At 51.4% G+C, this 18,428-nt stretch overlaps 7 protein-coding genes across 7 annotated transcripts; 4 read left to right on the top strand and 3 right to left on the bottom strand.

The window, feature by feature from the left end:
- Nucleotides 1–54: 54 nt before the first annotated feature.
- Nucleotides 55–1,392, top strand: J4E78_003757 (uncharacterized protein; the record flags this gene model as incomplete). The annotated part of the gene is made up of 1 exon (XM_049364393.1): nucleotides 55–1,392. The coding sequence occupies one exon, from the start codon at nucleotides 55–57 to the stop codon at nucleotides 1,390–1,392; it is 1,338 nt and encodes a 445-aa protein (XP_049223471.1).
- A 685-nt stretch (nucleotides 1,393–2,077) lies between these two features.
- J4E78_003756 (uncharacterized protein) lies at nucleotides 2,078–3,193 on the bottom strand (the record flags this gene model as incomplete). The annotated part of the gene is made up of 2 exons (XM_049364392.1): nucleotides 2,078–2,178; nucleotides 2,467–3,193. 2 exons carry the CDS (start codon nucleotides 3,191–3,193, stop codon nucleotides 2,078–2,080), a joined length of 828 nt encoding a protein of 275 aa, XP_049223470.1.
- A 1,896-nt stretch (nucleotides 3,194–5,089) lies between these two features.
- J4E78_003755 (uncharacterized protein) lies at nucleotides 5,090–6,236 on the top strand (the record flags this gene model as incomplete). Its single annotated transcript, XM_049364391.1, has 3 exons — nucleotides 5,090–5,124; nucleotides 5,262–5,665; nucleotides 5,791–6,236. The coding sequence occupies 3 exons, from the start codon at nucleotides 5,090–5,092 to the stop codon at nucleotides 6,234–6,236; spliced, it is 885 nt and encodes a 294-aa protein (XP_049223469.1).
- A 6,002-nt stretch (nucleotides 6,237–12,238) lies between these two features.
- On the bottom strand, nucleotides 12,239–13,120 carry J4E78_003754 (uncharacterized protein; the record flags this gene model as incomplete). The annotated part of the gene is made up of 3 exons (XM_049364390.1): nucleotides 12,239–12,256; nucleotides 12,307–12,888; nucleotides 12,938–13,120. The coding sequence occupies 3 exons, from the start codon at nucleotides 13,118–13,120 to the stop codon at nucleotides 12,239–12,241; spliced, it is 783 nt and encodes a 260-aa protein (XP_049223468.1).
- A 361-nt stretch (nucleotides 13,121–13,481) lies between these two features.
- On the top strand, nucleotides 13,482–15,048 carry J4E78_003753 (uncharacterized protein; the record flags this gene model as incomplete). Its single annotated transcript, XM_049364389.1, has 4 exons — nucleotides 13,482–13,641; nucleotides 13,744–14,650; nucleotides 14,699–14,827; nucleotides 14,877–15,048. 4 exons carry the CDS (start codon nucleotides 13,482–13,484, stop codon nucleotides 15,046–15,048), a joined length of 1,368 nt encoding a protein of 455 aa, XP_049223467.1.
- A 504-nt stretch (nucleotides 15,049–15,552) lies between these two features.
- J4E78_003752 (uncharacterized protein) lies at nucleotides 15,553–15,980 on the top strand (the record flags this gene model as incomplete). The annotated part of the gene is made up of 2 exons (XM_049364388.1): nucleotides 15,553–15,748; nucleotides 15,817–15,980. 2 exons carry the CDS (start codon nucleotides 15,553–15,555, stop codon nucleotides 15,978–15,980), a joined length of 360 nt encoding a protein of 119 aa, XP_049223466.1.
- Nucleotides 15,981–16,456: 476 nt separating this feature from the next.
- On the bottom strand, nucleotides 16,457–18,278 carry J4E78_003751 (uncharacterized protein; the record flags this gene model as incomplete). Its single annotated transcript, XM_049364387.1, has 3 exons — nucleotides 16,457–16,903; nucleotides 17,285–17,567; nucleotides 18,070–18,278. 3 exons carry the CDS (start codon nucleotides 18,276–18,278, stop codon nucleotides 16,457–16,459), a joined length of 939 nt encoding a protein of 312 aa, XP_049223465.1.
- Between the last annotated feature and the right edge of the window lie 150 nt (nucleotides 18,279–18,428).

The following is an 18,428-nucleotide window of genomic DNA, read 5'->3' as shown; positions in this document are numbered from 1 at the left end:
GACGCCCTCGTCTCCGTAGACACAACACCTACCACCGCCAACCCACCCGCAACAATGACACAACCCCCCCACCGCGCACCCCCCAAACGCACCGTCCCCAAGATCGTAGCCCCCAAACCCCCCGCGGCCCCATCTACCAAGCAACCCGCAAAGCCGAAGAAAGAAAAGCGATACCCCTTCGACTCGCACCAAGACGACATCGTAGTTAACACCACTGAACTCGACACCGCTCCGGGCTATAGAAGAGGTATAGTGGACTATCGGCATAAACTCACGCTGAAGAAGACGTATGCGCATATCACGACGGACTATGCTGAGGACATGAAGATGACGATTCCGAAGGATGCGGTTACACCGCTTGGGTCTTCACCACTGATCGATGAAGATGGCGACGAGGATGGAGACGAGGATGAGAAGGATGACGAGAAGAACAGCGCCAACGCCAACAGCCCCAAGTCCAAGCGCGACGAACGTACCTACGTACCCGAAGTCAGCGACACAATCATCGACTACACCAAGCTGCCCAAACCACGCTGCAACCGCCCTAACTACGTGGAATACATCTACCGCGCTACCACCACCAATCCCGCTGTCTTCCTCGCTATCCTACGTGTCGCAGAGAGGAATCTACCTTTTATAAATTTCGACTCGGCGGTTACGCATTTACCTAATTTATTGGCGAATGCGAGGCTTCCTGGTATACCAAGCCTCTCAGCTCTGTCGCCCGAGTCATCTGAAGCTTTGGAGGCGTCCAAATCGGAAAACCAGCCGGGGAAAAAGAAAGTCAACCACCCCGCTTTCACAGAAGACACACCCCACGAGAAGAAAGAGACAGATATAGCGATGACGATACTCTTCCTACCGAACCTATACGAAGACGGGCGCCACGCAATCGGATATTACGCCCTCGCCCCGGAAGCAGACCCAGACACTAAACAACTCAACCCCGAAGACGTTGTGCAAATCCTCTTTACGCCGTGTGATATATCTGATTTAGTGGAGGCGAAGTTGTTGGAGTGGACGCCTATTGATCCTGATATGAAAGCACGGGCTGATGAGAAGAAGGGTGATGACAAGAAAGGCGACGGGGTGGGAGGTGGGGATGGTACGGGGGCTGGGGAGGGGAAGGAAGCGGATGGTGGAGGTGGAGATGGAGACGAAGAAGAAGAATTGACTGTCGAGTACATAGAACATGTGGCTGCGAGGGGAGGAGAGTGGTTGGAGAGGGATGTAGTGGGGGATTGGGAAGAGTGGTGTAGGAGTTTTAGGGTTGCGAGGAGGGTTTGGGAGAAGGTGCTTAAGGGGGTTGTGGAGGTCAGGGAAGTGGAGGATGTGAAGGAGGAGATCGAGATGAAGGAAGAGACTGAGGTGAAGGAGGAGGCTGGGGCGTGAGAATATCGCGATTGGGCGGCTGATGATGACGTGTTTGTTCAGATGGAGCCTTGACGTTCATGTTCCGCTGAGTAGCAGAGTTCTTCGATGATGCGACTTCTTGTCAAGTCGCGATACGCGTATGTGTATGATGTGGTATGCAATAGTACGTATCGTATGAGCAGAGTGTGAAAAGGAATTCATTGTACGATGAGCTTGGTTCAGTTGTGCAGCTACGTGTTGATCCAAAGACCACGCTCAGTACAGCAATGGTCATTTCGAAGGTGTCAATCATGTTCATTCGACGCCTTGATCTTGATCTCTTGCCGTTCCTCTTTCGCAGGTGAAGTTTTATCTCTTTGACGATGCGGCAGTCGTCTTGCCTCGTCGCCCATTCCCATGGGTGGTGGTATGCGCGGTTTGCGCTCCTGCAACATGTTCCGCATCTTCGACTGCTGACTACTTGGCTCCGTGTTCTTCCACAGGTTCAGGATTTTGGCCTCAATTTCCATTTCAAAGCGACTTCTTCCAATAAAAGTCTCTCTGGAAACCGAAATCCAGACACTGAGACGGGCACTGAGACGGGCCGTTGTCCAAATGGCGAGTAAAAAAGATTCTGACTTGCACAGGGTTTCGAGTGGTGTCGTCCTACAGGTGTCTCTAGACTCGAATTCTAGGTTGACCGTGGGCAAGGTTCGTTGTTGTATCACACCACAGTCTCCTGGTTGTAGGCCTGCTGAGATGTTGCATTGGAGTTGTCCAGGAGAGGCTTTCCACCAATCAACGCAGAATCGTCCAGCATATGGACTGGACAATTCTATACTGCCGATGCTAGATGTGGCGTCCGGTAGGTGCCCTGCCAGTAGAGGTGGTACAGAAGTGATGTGAAAATCCAATTCGTGGAAGATAGGAGATATGGTGACGCGTATGGGCGCTTTCGCATAGCGTTGGTCTTGATTGGTGGTCTTCTCGCCGACAAGAGTGATTCGAGCTCGTTTGATATCGCTTAGATTGTAAGCTAGTTTTTGAGGCACCCACATCACTGCGGTGATCAGCTACTTTACTCAAAGCGTTGGAGCCTTTGATTGAACGTACACTCTTCGGGTTCCAGCTGATGGTCGGTTATTAGTACAGCCTCTGAGAGTTGTTCTGACCCTAGCCGGAAGAGACTGACATCACCGGAACTTCGCCGGAAGATTAGCTTCTTTCTATGCACAGGTGACAGTAAGATAGCCGGTCTCATGGAGGGATCTCCATCTATTGAGCAGTCCAGAATGCCAAGGTATTCGTCGCGAGCTATCCCGTTGCCTTCCAGCGGACATATGAGCATCTCGACAGATAGTGTAGTCCCTGCAAGAGTAGTGTGCGTACCGCGAGCCGGCATGTGCATGTTCAGTATCTCATCGCGGAAGAATATAGGGTGTGGTGCTAGTAACGGCGACTGTTCGGCAACGAGATCCTCTGACGGATCCGACCGGAAAGCTAATATGGAATGATCTGACGATATGCCAAGGATAGCTTTTTGTAGTCGGTAGAAAGCTTTCTTCCCTTCGCCGTACAACAGGGGCATGTTCACGTCGAATAGCCCCATCAGACAGTAGGCGATGTCTTCTTCTCGCGTCGTCTTTCGTTTGGAAGCCCATTTCATCTTTTGCGCCACGCTGAATCCTTCCAGCATCGATCGCACGTCGTCTTCTTCGGTGCTTGTGCAACATTGACATTCGCTCTCTGTGATCGTTTTCCTGGAATATGAGGTGTCTTCAATTTCACCTGTGAACTTCATGACGAGATGACTCTCCTCTGTGGGTATTTGGAAGCCCATCTGTCCACGATGTCTTCGCAACAATACCGATGCGTGGATGCCACTACTTTCCGAGAGTTGCGCCGCAAGAGAGATGCGACTGCCAAGGTAATCCCAGTTCATATCGTAAAGGTGCACGCGATCTGGTGCGATCATCTCCTGTAGCGTCCAACCTCGAGTGAGCCAGCGACATTCGGATAACGAACGCCGGTCCCCAGCACTGATATCAGAGATGTAAGCGTAGCAGATAACGGCATCGCGGTACCACCGAAACATGGAGTTGATCGCTTCCGAAAGCTCTGTGCTGCTGTCCTTGTTGATATTGCACGTGTCTATCCAAACGAAGTCGCATCCATCTTGCAAGGCTTGTTCACATGTTTTCTTGATCTTGAAGTAGCCTTTCCTAGCACTCCATTTGGCCCTGGTCGTGTCACGGATATCTTCGAAGAGCACTTCCCCGTCTTCCCATGTATGCGATAAAATCGCGTAATTGGGCTTGATCGCACCCAACACGTCGTGGAACTCATACGTCCTGGCATTCAGAAGTCTCATGGAGGTCGTGATCCGATTGCGCCGTGCTTGAGCTACCGTGGGGGCGAAGAAAGTGGGGCTTCAATTTGATCGAATCCTGCCGTAGAGCGACCCTGTAAAAGCATATGGTGATGTTGGAGAGTCTGCGAAGCCTGGGGGTAATGCCTGGGTTTCATCTGAACAGTATATCATTAATGCGAGGCCTGGGAATTAGACCAGATGCATGTAGTGGCGTGAAGACATGCCCGCTTCAGCTGCGCCCCTCACACGCATCCTGGAACGATCGCATGCAGATGACCTGCGAGGTTAGCGCCATGCACACTCAACCTATCTTAGTGCCTGGCATCATTGGGCAGGTACTCAGTCCTCTGCGATGAAGTGCGGATGAAGAAACACCCGTCCACGATTGTCGTATAGAATCTTTGGATGGATCGCGAGATCACGTGAAACAAAGGTTAATGCGATATTGAGGCAGCGCAGCACATTGACTCAAAAAGAGAAGACAAATGTGACGTCAGATTTGGGGATGGTTGGGATGCAAGCAAACACGCAGAAGGAAGAGCATCGTGGAGGTTCAGAAGCTTCGGTGCTGGTGAGTTGCCGCTGCCGTGCCCAGGTGCGCGACGCGCAACGCTAGTCTCCTTTGGTGTGCTTAGCGCGACACGCACACGCGTTCCTGGGCGGCGGACACCTGGGCACCTACCCAGGCACAGTACTCCTATTTCTGCACGACATCTCTCACACGAACCGCGCTTCTCCTACTACAATGATGACCTGTGGACAGCTACAACATGCTCGGGTGTTCTCCATAGACGGAGTGAATGAAGGTGCATCCTGCCCTGGTGGCGTCGACTCTTCAGGAGACATCTGAACGCCATTCTAATGTATTTCCACCCTAATATACACCTCCGGCGATCATCAAGAAGCAACAGCAGACCGCAGTCCGAGTCAAAAGCGCGTTTTCTTGTTTATCAAGCATTCTGGCGTCACATCAGCCTCATCGGTTCTCGTCTTCCAGAATGATCATATATATCTTGCTGGATATCTTCATGCGCTTCCGGCACGATGTCGGCGGATTTGCGAATACCGAGCTTATGATACCGTTGTGGAAAGTCAAAGTGATTGCACTGGGACAAGAGAAAGCAGAAACGAGAGGTGTTAATACACACGAGAATCTTTCACTCCGTACTTACTATGGCTGCCAAGCGCTGGACCGAATTCCCACCGCTACACTCAATCTGGGCGGAAGCGTAGATTCTGGGTTCGTTATCGCCTTTGGATCTGTCTTTTCCTGATTTCCTCGATGCATTCCACATCATTACACTCAATAAATTCCCCTTGTTGGAACAAAGTGCATTCGGACGGGGACGATACACTAGAGCCACGATGTTGCTTATGATACTCCTTATGCTCTTTGCCTGGTGCGCCGTCGCGGTACTTCCTGTCTCTTTGTCTTTGCTAACTTCGAAGCTAGCGCTCCTGAGGGAGGTATGGGCTGGTTCGGCGATTCGTTGGTAGTCCCACAACCTTTTGAACGCCACGATACTAACATCCCCAGGTTCGGCGCCGACAAGAGCGGTCGCTGGCCGAAGCACCCCGATAACAGCGGCAAGACCGAAATCGCCTACTGCTACGAAAACAAGGCTGCCAAAGATGAGCTGGAAGGAGTAATAGCAGAGGGCTGGGGAGCGTGGCAGCGTTCTCTAGGTCGCTGGGGCAAGGAGAGCGGCCATTCACTGCTCTTTACACGGCGCCTTGTTCCTGGCCAGGACATCTACTGCTATCTGGCGAACGGCGATTGGAACCAGTTGTTTCCGGCAGACACCGTCGTTATCAAGCGTGGTGCTCCAGGGGGCTGGGCAGCAGCGTCTTCTTTGGGATATAGGGCTGAAGGTTCACCTGGTCGTCATCAATTGAGTATCGGCAACGCGGAACAAGCACCGAACAGAGATCTGGCCTGGGGTAAGTTGATAAGCAATTTTTGATTGTCCGAACCCGCTAACAGGTAGACAGTCGTGGCTCACGAGCTAGGTACAACTATTTCTCCTCCATCAGGATACAAGCGGTAACTAATCGTATTCGTTCAGGTCACATCTTCGGCTTGATGCACGAGCACTCACGCGGAGACCGCGACGACCACGTCCAGTTCAACTGCGCCAGTCTCACAGGCTACCACGAAGCTCTCCAAAAGGCCACTGCCGACGGCTTTACCATAAACGAACTCTGTAACATCTTTAATGTTGCGAAGCACTACCAATTCGACGCTTCAGAGTACTACAAGTGGACAAACGACGGCTTGGCATACAGCTCGGAATATGATTACGATTCGATCATGCACTACAGCTCATGGCAGAGCCACAACCCTGCTCTTGTCAATCAGGATCAGAACAACCCCGATAATTACCCTTTGGTTCGACTCACCGGTGGAAAGAATGGTCAAAAGTCGCTCCTTCCGCTGCCGCGTCCGAGTGGGGAGTGGGGAATTTCTAGACTGGATAAAGAGGCTATCAAGTTGTTGTATCCGTGGGCATAACAGGTCTTCCCGCGCTAAACCAGTGATCTTTATGATACCGACGCACTGACGACCATCATCGCTTTTGGATCGCTCGATCATTCTATTCATCGCCCACGACCGCGAATAGCTAGATCAAGACTTAGACGGGAAGTGTCCAAGAAAACCACTAAGTACACTTGGAAAGCTGCACTTGCTGTAGCTCTGATAGGCGCTCAACTTTGAGCTCAAATTTCGTGTCTCATCATACGCTCTAGTCTCAGTCTTTACCAGTGACGCGTTCAACCAGCAATACTTATATCATGCGTCGTAGGCAAACCATATGTTAGTTATAATCTGGTGTAGCGAACTCAGAAATTGCAGTTCGTAGACAACCTTACACTTGACTCTACCTAGGTAGTGAAAGAGCCTCCACCTAGGGTTCAAAAAGCGTTTGCCCGACAAGTCTAAAGCGCACAGACCAAGAAGTGGTGTCCCTAGTCGTTTATCGCGGGGCTAGCAGAACTATTGCAAAGACCTACACTTTTCTTATTGTCTTTCCCTTGCACCAGCGTTGTTTCCGCCGCGCTGACACCGCACTCAGTGCATTGGCCCACTCCACCTTCGCTGCCTACCCAGGGACCTGCATCGACTATACATACCACTAGCCTCAACCCACCAGAAGCTCTACCACCGACCAATCCCAGAATCTACCCTCTGGAACTTAACTCAGCGCCCAGCCATGCTGCCCCTACTTCTTCTCTTCGCCTTCTTTGGGGTCGTCTTTGCTGGGTTCGTCATCCATAATTCGATCTTGTGAACGACCCCGACACTTGCTAACTCTTGCAGGCACCCTGTAATAGCGCAAAGGAGGTGGCCTCGTGATGAATATACGGCAATGTTCACAATCTATTGGTGCTTCGAGAATCAGCTCGCAGAGACACAGATCCCGGTGCAGCGCATGGAACAGGCATGGCTTGTTTGGACCTCAGTCATGGGAACGGCTTCTGAAAACAACCACGCCTTAGAATTCAAACGTTGGAAACATCCAGTCACAGGCAACTATCCCCATTGTTACGATGCCAACAACGAATGGACTAAGGGTATGCCTCGCGCGGCAGTGCGTATAAAATATGATCCTCAAGTGGTTGGGGCATTTGCTCCGGCTGGTTACCAAGGCAGAGAAAAGGGCGCACATTATCTAACCCAGGGGCCCGTGGATACACCGGGGCGAGAGATTCCGAACCCGGTCTGGCAGATAGCACACGAGCTGGGTCATGTGTTTGGCCTTCTTCACGAGCACCAACGACCGGATCGAGATATTTACATTCAGTTCAGGCCTCAGCAACTCAACGGATTCGCACCAGCTTGGCAGGCTGCTCAAGCCAGCCACGTCACCTTTCAGCAACTTACGGAAGTGGATGGTGTCGGCGAACGATTCGGATGGGGCTTAATCCGCTCATTTACAAGGACTCCAGCCGCTCCAGATTACCATTCGACCTACGACTACGCTTCCATCATGCACTACGACTCGATAGCGGGAATGCAGACGATCAATCATCAGGCTCCATATCCAGCAACAGATCCTAACTCGTACCCTATGGCTCAAATAGGCATGGCAAATGCTCAAGGCGTAGCACCGCTCTTCCTTTTGCCCTTAAAGGGTCGTGTACCTGGGCTAGCTTACCATATTTCCCAAGGCGACGCTGCGGCAATCCGGTTTATGTATCCTCACTATTAATCGTGTCGGGTTAGCGGACGTTAGAATTTAGAGGCTTAGAAGTAGTTTCACTGCAACCCTGGTCGTCACGTTGCTGAACGAGATCTTGCAGAGATGAATCAGTGTCAACAATATTTACCTATGATACCTGCACTCGCTACTCAGTGAAGGTGAAGTTTACATTAGAGCGTGTCTTTCACCATATGTTGCCCCACTTTCGCTTGCCACAGCATTGACTACGACTATCACTGCTGTACTCGACACTCTCTAGCAGCCACCTCGAAACCGCGCGCGACCACTTCCAAGGCCGACTCTACATCCAAAAATGCATTCTCCTTCCCTTCTCTTTGCTTTCCTTGGACTCGTATGTGCGATCTCGGCAGATTTCCTCAACACCACTCTTCCTTCTCCTGGGCCCATCGATATTGCTCCGCCACTTGATACCGGCGGCCATGCTGGGTATGTAGTGCGAATGCTCAAGGCCCATCAGTTATTAACTCCTCCAGGTTCCCCGTCTACAACGCTAACAATCAGCGTTGGCCTCGGCAACCAGATCGAAGGTTTTTGATTAACTGGTGCTTCAGAGACGCGCTCGCCGAGAACAATATTTTCAGAGCAGTCGACAACGGTTGGGGGACTTGGACACGCAAGCTCGGTGCGGCGCAAGCATCGAACGGCCACAATTTGCATTTCGAACGCTTCAAACCAGTCGGAGGGCCTAACTACCCGTACTGCTACACCTCTCCGGGCGTATGGGACCCACAGATACCTCCCGAAACTGTGGTTGTGTATTGGGTCGCGACTGATCCCATGAATCGCGAAGGGTTTGCTTCGGTTGGCCACACAGTTAGTAACGTTCCCGGCCGACATCATCTGATGATCTCGGGACACACGACAGACGACAACAGGGACTTCACTGTAGCACACGAACTTGGTCACATTTTTGGCCTAAACCACGAGCATGAGCGCTCGGACCGAGATCAGTACATCATCTACAATTGCAGAAACGTCGAAGGATTCGCCGAAGCATGGGGAAGATGTCTAGCCGAGGATCCCACTTGCACAGAAGACATGCTCTGCAACGATCGCGCTCTCGCAATTCGACACGGTTTCATCGGCTCCGAATTCATCACGTATAACATCGCTCCAGACATAGCCTCGCCATACGATTTTGAGTCAATCATGCATTACGATAGTCGTAGAGGTTCAAATGAAGCAATCGTGTCGGGGGATCGTACAAACCCCACGTTGTACCCGATGTTCAAAGTGGATCCACAGACGAATCAGGCCGCCTTCCTGCGTCTCGCCGGTGGCTTCAAGTACCCAGATTTCGAGATATCTGACGGGGACGCCCAGATGATACGTGCTATGTATCCGTTCCAGTAAAGGGTATTCGCGGCTGATAGAGGGAACGGTTAAGACTGAATCCGCCCATTGAATGAGGGAAGGGATGAGAAAGAGGCTAGAGCGTACAATGTTCTGTACATGGCGGGATGGGTTGTCTGGGCTTTCAGTCCCATGGGAGCTCTTTTCAAGACTGCCTTGTTGAGAGTTGAACGAGTTGTATCTTCCTGTGTTGTGGTTTCTCGAATGCGATCTAGGCAGCGAGTAGATATATACAATGGTTGGGTTTCGATCTGTGCCGCGAACATCTCATCTCACCCAGTAAACACTAACAACTACCCTCCACCCCCCGCAAACTCCTCCGTAAACCTCCTAGCCTGCCCATCAAAAACATCCCTCCTCTCCACATACTCCCTCCCCATACTCGGATAATACGCATCCTCCGCATCCGGACTATCCAGAAAAGACCGCAGACCCAACAGTATTTTCGAAATCGTCAAAACGGGACACCAATCTTGTTGTAAGATGTTGATACATATATACCCATTGTCGCTATCGATGTTTGGGTGATAAACATGGGTGGTGAATGCTATAGTGGGTGGGTGGATCGGGTAATCCTCTGGAAACTCCACGGTGAGGTGGAAGGTGCCGGATTCGTAGGGCGTTTCTGGGGGACCCCGGATTGTGGCGCGCCATGAGAAGAGGTTTGATGGGTCGATTGGATGGGCTGTGCAGCCTTCTATGGGGTCGGAGCGCAGGGATTGGTATTCTTTTTGGATGCGTCTGGTTGTATGGGGATGTGCGGGCATCTTGGAATGCGATTTTACAAGACTGGTTTAAGTGAGTAAGGTTAGGTCAAACTCTCTGCGTTGTTTGGGAGAAGGTGAGGATGAAGTGTAGCGGGTGGCGAGGGATGGTGTGGCTGATTTAGGCAGCAGCCAAGTGCTACGCCAATCATGAACAAGCCGCAAGCGTTGCTTTAGACACGCACTTCATCTTCTTCTCGCACATCGGCGAAGTACACAAGAACAGACGCGCACAATTTGATTGTGCTAACGTCTGGTCGGGGAGTTCACACGATGCGTGTTTTACAGCGTTACCAGAAGCCATGAAAACAGGTCTATGAAGTTTTTGAACTCACGGATAGCCGGCTCATCGAAGTTTAATATATAAAGAGAAACCAGGGAAAGACTTTATATACCCACAGCCCAGTGCAGGAGAGCGACGCCATGATAATGTAATGCGTTTCTTTTTTGATATTTCGACCAAAGAGAGCAAAGCGTTCATGAATTCGTTATCGACCGCTTTTGTTTCCACAGCCGCACTTCCGAGGAAACATTGACAGTACAGGTTGTACTTTTGGAAGAAACATACGCTGCTAGTAACGCTTTTTTGAGTTCCCAGTCCATCATAATGGGAGAAGATAGGAGAATCTCAGGTCCGAGAAGGGGGGTTTATATATTAGCTCTAGCGGTGTACACGACGCGTAGTCGTCCATGGTGCTGTACCACGATGTAGTGGAGCAAAGGATGAAAAAACGACCGTTGCAACAGACATGTAACCGTCGGCTGCACTCTTGTGCAGGCCCAGAGACATGTGTTTATATGGCTAGTCTTTGTTCTTTCCCACATGCAATTACTGGCACTTTTTGAACACGCTCTTCACAAGATTGATATGCAGCGTGGGGAGATCCCAAATTCAGTCATACTTTCGTAGCATATTCTCTTCTTGAGTATGGAAGAGCCGCGACGGCAGCTTCATGAATACAGTCAACTCGCTGCTGTTTCATGCATAAGTAACATGCCGTTTTCGCACAGGCAGAGAATTGATAGAGTCTCATACCTGCAGCCTCTCATACTCAAATACTACCTTGATTTTGGGAGCTCGGAAAGACGAAAACATTTCATAGTAATTAGAAGCTTTGAGAGGTCGGACCAAGCCATGATTGAAGTTGGACATGATTTTCGGAGGTGCTGCACGAAACATAGGTGGTTTGGTATCTTTTTTTGAGAAACGGAAGTCCCACGAAACATGGTTGATGGCTCTTAGCATTTTGGAGTTCCTGTACAGGAAAGAGATGGTGAGGAAAGAAGACTCTGATCGCGAGAGAAGGTGTTTATATAGCTACCACCGGCTGCCAGATCCTAGATCCAAAAAGATGTGTTTAACCCCTATGATATGACTTGAGGTGTTCGAGAAACCCACACAATGTGTTTCGATGGGCCGAGCGAGTACCCAGGACCGTGCACGACATGTGAAGTTTTCCGTCTTTTTTTTGTCGCAAAAGAGGTTGAATACGACCAAGGCGCCAATGTAGGCCAGCAACGCCATTCTTCTCTTCTTGTCCTGCTTCGTTTTGGTTGCTCGAAGACATGTACTTTCTTGCATTTTCTTTTGCTCACAGCGAGGAGACACACATTTGCTGGGCTAGTAGTTTTTTGTGGGTTGAAGAACACGGCACATGCGAATCCGGTTGATGAGTTTTGGTGGAATTTTTGGAGTCGGGCGTGCACTCAGCACATAAACACAGTGTCTGCGAGTTTTGGAAAAGACAGGGAATTATGTGGTGATGAAACGAAGTACAAGGATGAACGATTTTCCATGTCACGTGGTGGGTCTTTTGGGCAGACAGTCATGCCGTAAGCGTGGGGGTGTTTTCGGAAGTCCAGCACAGGACATGGACCTGTTTCCAGTCCATTTTGAGAAGGCAGAAAAGTAGCAAAGTTGATGGAGAGAAGAAGCGGGTTGGAAACAGGCTTATATAGACACTAGAAGACCAGAGCTGCACGTGATGTCATATTTCATGAAAAAATGCCGGAGACGTTGCCAGCAAAGTAGCATACACAACATGCCATGAGAATCGGAAGTTCACAGCAGGTGTGAGTCGGTATATTTAGGGCAGCGCAATTATGTGAGGACGTGCTGTAGGAATAATGATACGTCAAGACCGGCATCCCGAGCTCGAGTCCCAGGCACGCTTCTAGGAAACTGGAGCCTCCTGTTGACGTAATTAGTAAAGCACTGCTGAGGGTCCGAGTGTTTGCTTACCGCTTTCAAGACCTCAAAGACATTCTCGGTTTCAAGGACCACAGGCTTCGGCTGCACGCCATCCGCCCACTTCCTCTCCCACTCAACAGCGCCCTGAGTACCATTCACGCCATTCACAGGCCCGCCATCGCCCTTGTGCGACGATACACCACCATGTGCGTGCCCAGCACCGCCATTAGAGCCGTTCGCAGCATTTCCACCACCCAACCTCCTTCGGTCACTGCTGCTCTCCGAAGATGTCTGATCGCTTTGTAGATATCCCGATCTACCGCCTGTTAACTTGTACAACTTATCGCCAACGGGTGTGCCACGCTGAAGCTCCTCACCATCATTGAACCTGCGTAGGATGATGTAGCCCACGAAGCCCCAGATGAAGATGAAGGTCGCTGAGCAGCTGGCGATAATGACGGTGGGGACGACGAAGAGGAGCGCGAAGCCGACGAGGAAGAAGGTGATGGCGATTGAGACGAGGAGGCCGAGGAAGAGGCAGGTTGATAGGGAGACGAGGAGGGTGGTTGTTGCGAAGGCGAGGAAGAGGGCTAGCGGGAGACCGGTCAAGGCGGTTTGGGTGGTCAGGAAGGCCTGTATGGTGTCATTGATGGGAGTCTTCAGATGCTATCGAACAACTTACGGCTACTTTGGGGTTCTGATGGGCGTAGTCTCGGGCTCTCTCAAGCATGTGCTCGCGCTGCTTGGGTGGTAGCACCTGGTTGGTGGTGGTCTCGATCTGGTCGCCGACTCTTCGCGTGGTGTAATGGATCTTGTTTCCAAGGTTGTCGACCATGTCGCCAGCTGTCTGAAGGACGGTGGGCATGGTGAGGTTGGTGAAATAGGTGCGCTTGGTAGCAGTACAGTGGTTAATGAATCAATGGATGGTGATGATGGGTGATGGAGGACGAAGGGTGGAGATGAAGTTTGATTGTTTACTGTCTCAGGGCGACTGCATTGGCTAGATACAATGGATTCAATAGAGGGAAGCTCCGTGTGTGCCGTGGCCGCACTTGCGATGCAGATGCGGAAGTCTGGAACGCGTCCGTCGCGTGGACGTCATCGCGGACGCGCTAAGACGGTTCGGGCTTGGCGTGGCTGCCACCCCGGTCGCTCGGCTATGGCTGCTAGCTGACCGCCCAAAGTTCTGCCAATTCGCCATCGAACTTTTTGACACAACGCGACCCATGCTGCCATATCGGAACCGCAACGCCGACATGAGTGAAAAGAAGAGAAAGAGACAGGAGCAGAATGGCGAACGGCCGAAGAAGAAGACGGCCGTTGCGCCTACGGGAAATGTCCGCGTCAAGATGGTAGAGAATAAAGAGACTCTGGGTCCGCTTCTAGGTATGATGGCAACTCTCTAGGCTGTCGCATGGCATCAATACCCATCGCAAATGACAGAAGACCTTGGCATATCGCGCAATCATGTTTTCTAACGCGCTTAAGCTGTCACACCCGGTCTCACCATCCCATCGAAGATATCCTTCAACCCGTACAAGCGCACCAAGATCCGACCACAAGGCGAGGAAACCGAAATGCTGTTCCAATCATCCGGCCACCCTCGTTTAGATTACATCGCACAGGAAGAGCATGATGGAAGCGCCGAGAGCCAGCTACAAGACTACATTGGCGTATTCGACCCTGCGACAAGCAAGCTACAAATCGTCCCAGTCAAGAGAGTTGTCGTACGAAGCACACTGCGAAGCGAAGCACAAGAAATGCGCGAAGAGCAAGAGGCGTTGGATGCGGCACAAAACACTGTCATGGCAAAGAGAGCCGCGCTCGCAGCAGAGTTCGGATCCAAGAAGTCGAGGAAGGCGCTTGAAGACCGGACGCTCAACGCCATCAAGAGCGGAACTGGTGCCGAGGACGCAGCAAGAACCGACGCAGTTGCCGAAAACGTTCTGCAGCAAATGGCATCCGCGACGGCTGTCATGCCGAACAAGGACGATCTCGCAGCCGCCGTGGACAGCTCCAAGCCTCGACCGACACCCAACCTTGCAGCCGAATACCCAGCCGATGTTTACCCTACGGACGTTGTGATTGGAAGCGATCTCATGACCATGCTGGATGTCCAGGACTGGGTTCAAAAATCATCAGTCGGCGAAGGAGTCAGCGTGGCCAGCAAATACGTTGCTAAGCGCATCGTAAAGCTCGCCAAGAACAAACAGATACAGAAGTTGAAGGCTCTACGGTTCATACTGCTTTGCATCAACTTTAACTCTGCGTTGATTGGAGGAGGTGGACCTCGGCCGAAGAAGATTCCCATGAAGGGGAAGTTGGAGGAAGCGATGGGTGAGGATACGCCTGCGGGTCAACTCATGGCCATCAGGAGAAAGTTTGCCCCCGAGGGGTAAGTCATATCAGTCGTTGTTCCATGAAGACTTGCTAACCTGTGCAGTTCTTTTGAGATGTCTCGCTGGCACGTCGATAACCTCATGACACATATCGCAGCGGCAGCACTCACAGTCGACGACTACGAAGTCGACGTGAACGACCTGCGAGAAGATCTAAAGCTCGAGAACAAAGAGTCCGTTCCCCAAGAACCACTTGACCTGACCCATGCTAACGCCAAACAGAATCAAGCAATACTTCGCCGAACTCGGATGCAAGCTCAACGCACCAACCCAAACCGACCTCACACGCATGAAGCTCACCAAAGCCGAAACAGCCAACCACTTCATCGCAAAGCTCAAGCTCCCATTGTCATTCCCCAAAGTAGGCGGAGCACGAGCGAAGAGACGCACCTAGCCATGACGCGCATGTAATTACCGCCTAGATCCATACCGTAGTCCTCGGCACCAAACCAGCAATGATACCAGCAAGCATCTATGAAATCACATTCCCCCTCCCCAAACCCATTACGTCCATGTCCAACCGTGCGGGTACCTTTCCATGTAGATCACGCGTGGAGGTACATGACAGCTGCATAACGCCATAGTCGGCCCAAGTAGCAAATCACAACCACGACCACCAGATCTCCACCCCACTTTCTGGCATGCGAAAGGTAGAATCGAGATCCACGGAAGCTACTCACTAGCTACATCATCGACTTTATCCGAATGCGCATTTTCTGCAATTGCGCTCCCACCACTTCCATATCATCATGACATCACCATCGTCACCATCACCACCTACCCTCACTTACCCTTCGTGACGTACTCTCCATGCATGACCACCATCGCCATCCATATAAGACACCCTACCCTTTGCTATATGTGATTTCTCATCAACATAACTCTTCAAATCAGCTAAATGCCCAAATCCACCGGTCCCCTCCAAGAACAACTCGGCCTCGGCACAGCAAACCAATCCACACCCAACATGTCCGGAAACATGACCGATAACACCACCGCCGCAGCTGACAAGCTCGGAGCAAATAAGGATACCGATGCGATTCCCCAGTCGAACCCCAGTGTGATTAGCAGCGCGGGTGCTATTGGAAAGAATTGTGAGTAGTTCCTTCTAGCCATACCACAACCACCTTTGAACCCGACATACTAATATTTGGGACAATAGTCAACCCCGACGGCGCAATCGGCCAAATCGGCGAGAAAGTCGGTGGCCCATTCAGCAAGGACGGCGTGATTGGGAGCCAGTTCGACGCGAGCAAGAATGGCATCGCAGGGCACGTCGAGAGGGCTGTTGATGGACCGAGCAATCCTGCTGGAAGCTCAAAGTAAATCAACTTCATGACATGTAGAGGAGAGGAATTGTATTATAGCCAAGAGGCATTGGATGAAATCATTGAATACTGTCATGATGGTCGCACCACGTGTTTCCTCCCAGTCCAGGTGATTCTGACCTATTTGAACGAATCGTTGGAAATGGACACTGATCGCCCGGAACTACCTGGCGTGGCAGGAAACAAGTTGTACAGGTGTATAAACCTAGTCCATCAAGACAATACAGTCAAGTGCCAAAGCTTCTTCCCCGCCGATCCAGCGATTTCCTGATTCGCTGAGATAGTTTGCAGCGTCGTTGCAGATTTCCAAACCAAGTCAGCGAATCAAGAAATAGTTGGATCGACAGGAAGAAATTGTGAAGGTGTGTAGACCACCTCGTCTATCAAGACAGTGCAATCAAGTGTCAAAGCTCCAAGACCCACAATACCCAGCCTCAATGTGTAAACGCACGCGACATTTCCAGCCGCATACGTCTATTCCCCCAGCCTCCTCCCAGGACCCATTCCACCCCAAGCATTGCCTGTCGCCCTCGCCGCGCTAGGCTGCGCAGCACCTCCCCGTCCCTGCACAACATGCCCATATCCTCTGTTCTGCACGCTGCCCGGCGCAGCACCGAACCAGCGCTTCACCATCTCAGGTGTGCGAATATAGTTTTTGCCACCGCCAAACGTAGGCCAGATCCTTGTCAGGAAGTCGTACAAGTGTGCGGCGAGGAGGCCCATGAGCTGTCCGAGAGCGGCATCAGGACCGTCCATGAAGAAGGCCATGAAGAGCATAGCAAAGGGCAGGTATTTGCTTTCGAAGGTAATGACGAAGAAGGATACGGAGCGGGTAGGATTATCTTGGGCGAACGTGTATGCGTAGGCGAGGGACAGCGACGGGAGGAAGGTGTACTGGTTTAGGATGCCACCTGCTGTTGCCTTTGCGCGGACTGTTAGCACAAGTCCATCCACAGCACACCGATATCAAGACGAGAAGATGCAGGTGAACAAAGCGAAACGAATCGCGAAAGTATGTAGGGAGCCAACACCGCCTTGCGAAATGGAGAGCATTCGCAAAGCTTTCTCAAGTGACAATCCCACCATGCCTACACACCACACAAGTCCCTTTATATGATTGCGAATGACGGAACCGCATGATGTGCAAGGGTATTCTTCCTCCGTTCCAGGAACCGCTTCAGCTAGGAATAACAGGCTGGGCGGGCAGATATGCGGAGGTGATTTTGACCGAAGTCGAGACGTCGCAGACAGTTGTGTCGATGCGATGGAAGCTATGTACGCGTGTGTGCAGTGGGTACTTACGACAATGACGCTACCGAGGAACAAAGTGTACACGAAGAAGTCGCCTGGATCCTTGAAGCGAGGCGACTCCCGCTCGATGGAGCTGCCGTACTGGTATAGAAAGTAGGGGTCTAGCAGGATGCCGAACTTCGGTTTCGTAATTAGAAACGCTGTGAAGAGTCGCCAGAGCTGCGGGAGCATCGACACCGTGAAGACATATTGGCTGACGAAGATGTAGTGATAGAGACTGAGAAGTCCGCTGTAGCCTGCGGCCGATACAACGACTGCTGCAGCTGTGATGGTCCTGTGAGGGATTGTCAGCGATTGTGCGACGTATTGTTTGCGCGTAGCTGGGAGTGAGGTGAGAGCTGCGAGCTGAAATTGTCGAGCTCCTTGGAAGAGAGAAGCTTACCTAGAGACGGGCGGGAGCGTCCAAAAGACATCCATCGTTACGTGTAGCTATAGCCGTGTATACGTGAAGTCGTGAAGTCGTGAACGAGGACCAGCTGGTGCTGCCTGGAGAAAGAGGAGCAAGCGAATTCGCAAGGTGGCTTAAAAGGCCGCGGCGTGGGTGGGGGCGCTATGCCCTTTCGCGCTCTATCACGTTATTGGCTGCCGGAGCTCTGGCTGCAGGAACACCACGCCTTCTAGAAACACAGCTATGATTGTCTTTCCATTATTACTTTACAAGCCCAAATCAGCAATGCAATCTCGCAGTACATTGTTCCAGATCCATGTCACGAAGAAGTGCGGCATTCCGCTCGTCAAAACACGCCTGACAGGACCTGAGAGCGATATCATCCCACAGCACACCCTTTACAGCTACGAGATGGGCCTGCTTCTGCTGCTTGCATAGGCTACACGCGAACTCTGTTACTTGCTCAAAGCGGAGCAGTATCCATCTCTTGCGAAGTGCATACTGATGCGTGATTGTGCCTGAGAAACCCCACGTGCCCGCTGTACGGGGGTAAGTATCGTCGGAGATATTGAGCAGGGGTTGGAAGTCGGTAGGCATTCTAGGTGTATGTGTGTGTAGTTGGGATACAGGGCGGATGTTGAGTGTGGCAGAGAGAAAGGTGGAGAAGCATGATTCATATAGCGAGAAGCAGAAATACTTGTTTGCCATTCTCACCCGCACAAACACCAAACCTTCATCCCGGCAGAT

Source organism: Alternaria triticimaculans (genome assembly GCF_023758025.1).
Source record: "Alternaria triticimaculans strain BMP 0046 chromosome Unknown scaffold_4, whole genome shotgun sequence".
Taxonomy (NCBI): domain Eukaryota; kingdom Fungi; phylum Ascomycota; class Dothideomycetes; order Pleosporales; family Pleosporaceae; genus Alternaria; species Alternaria triticimaculans.
This window is presented reverse-complemented; position numbering and strand designations above follow the sequence as displayed.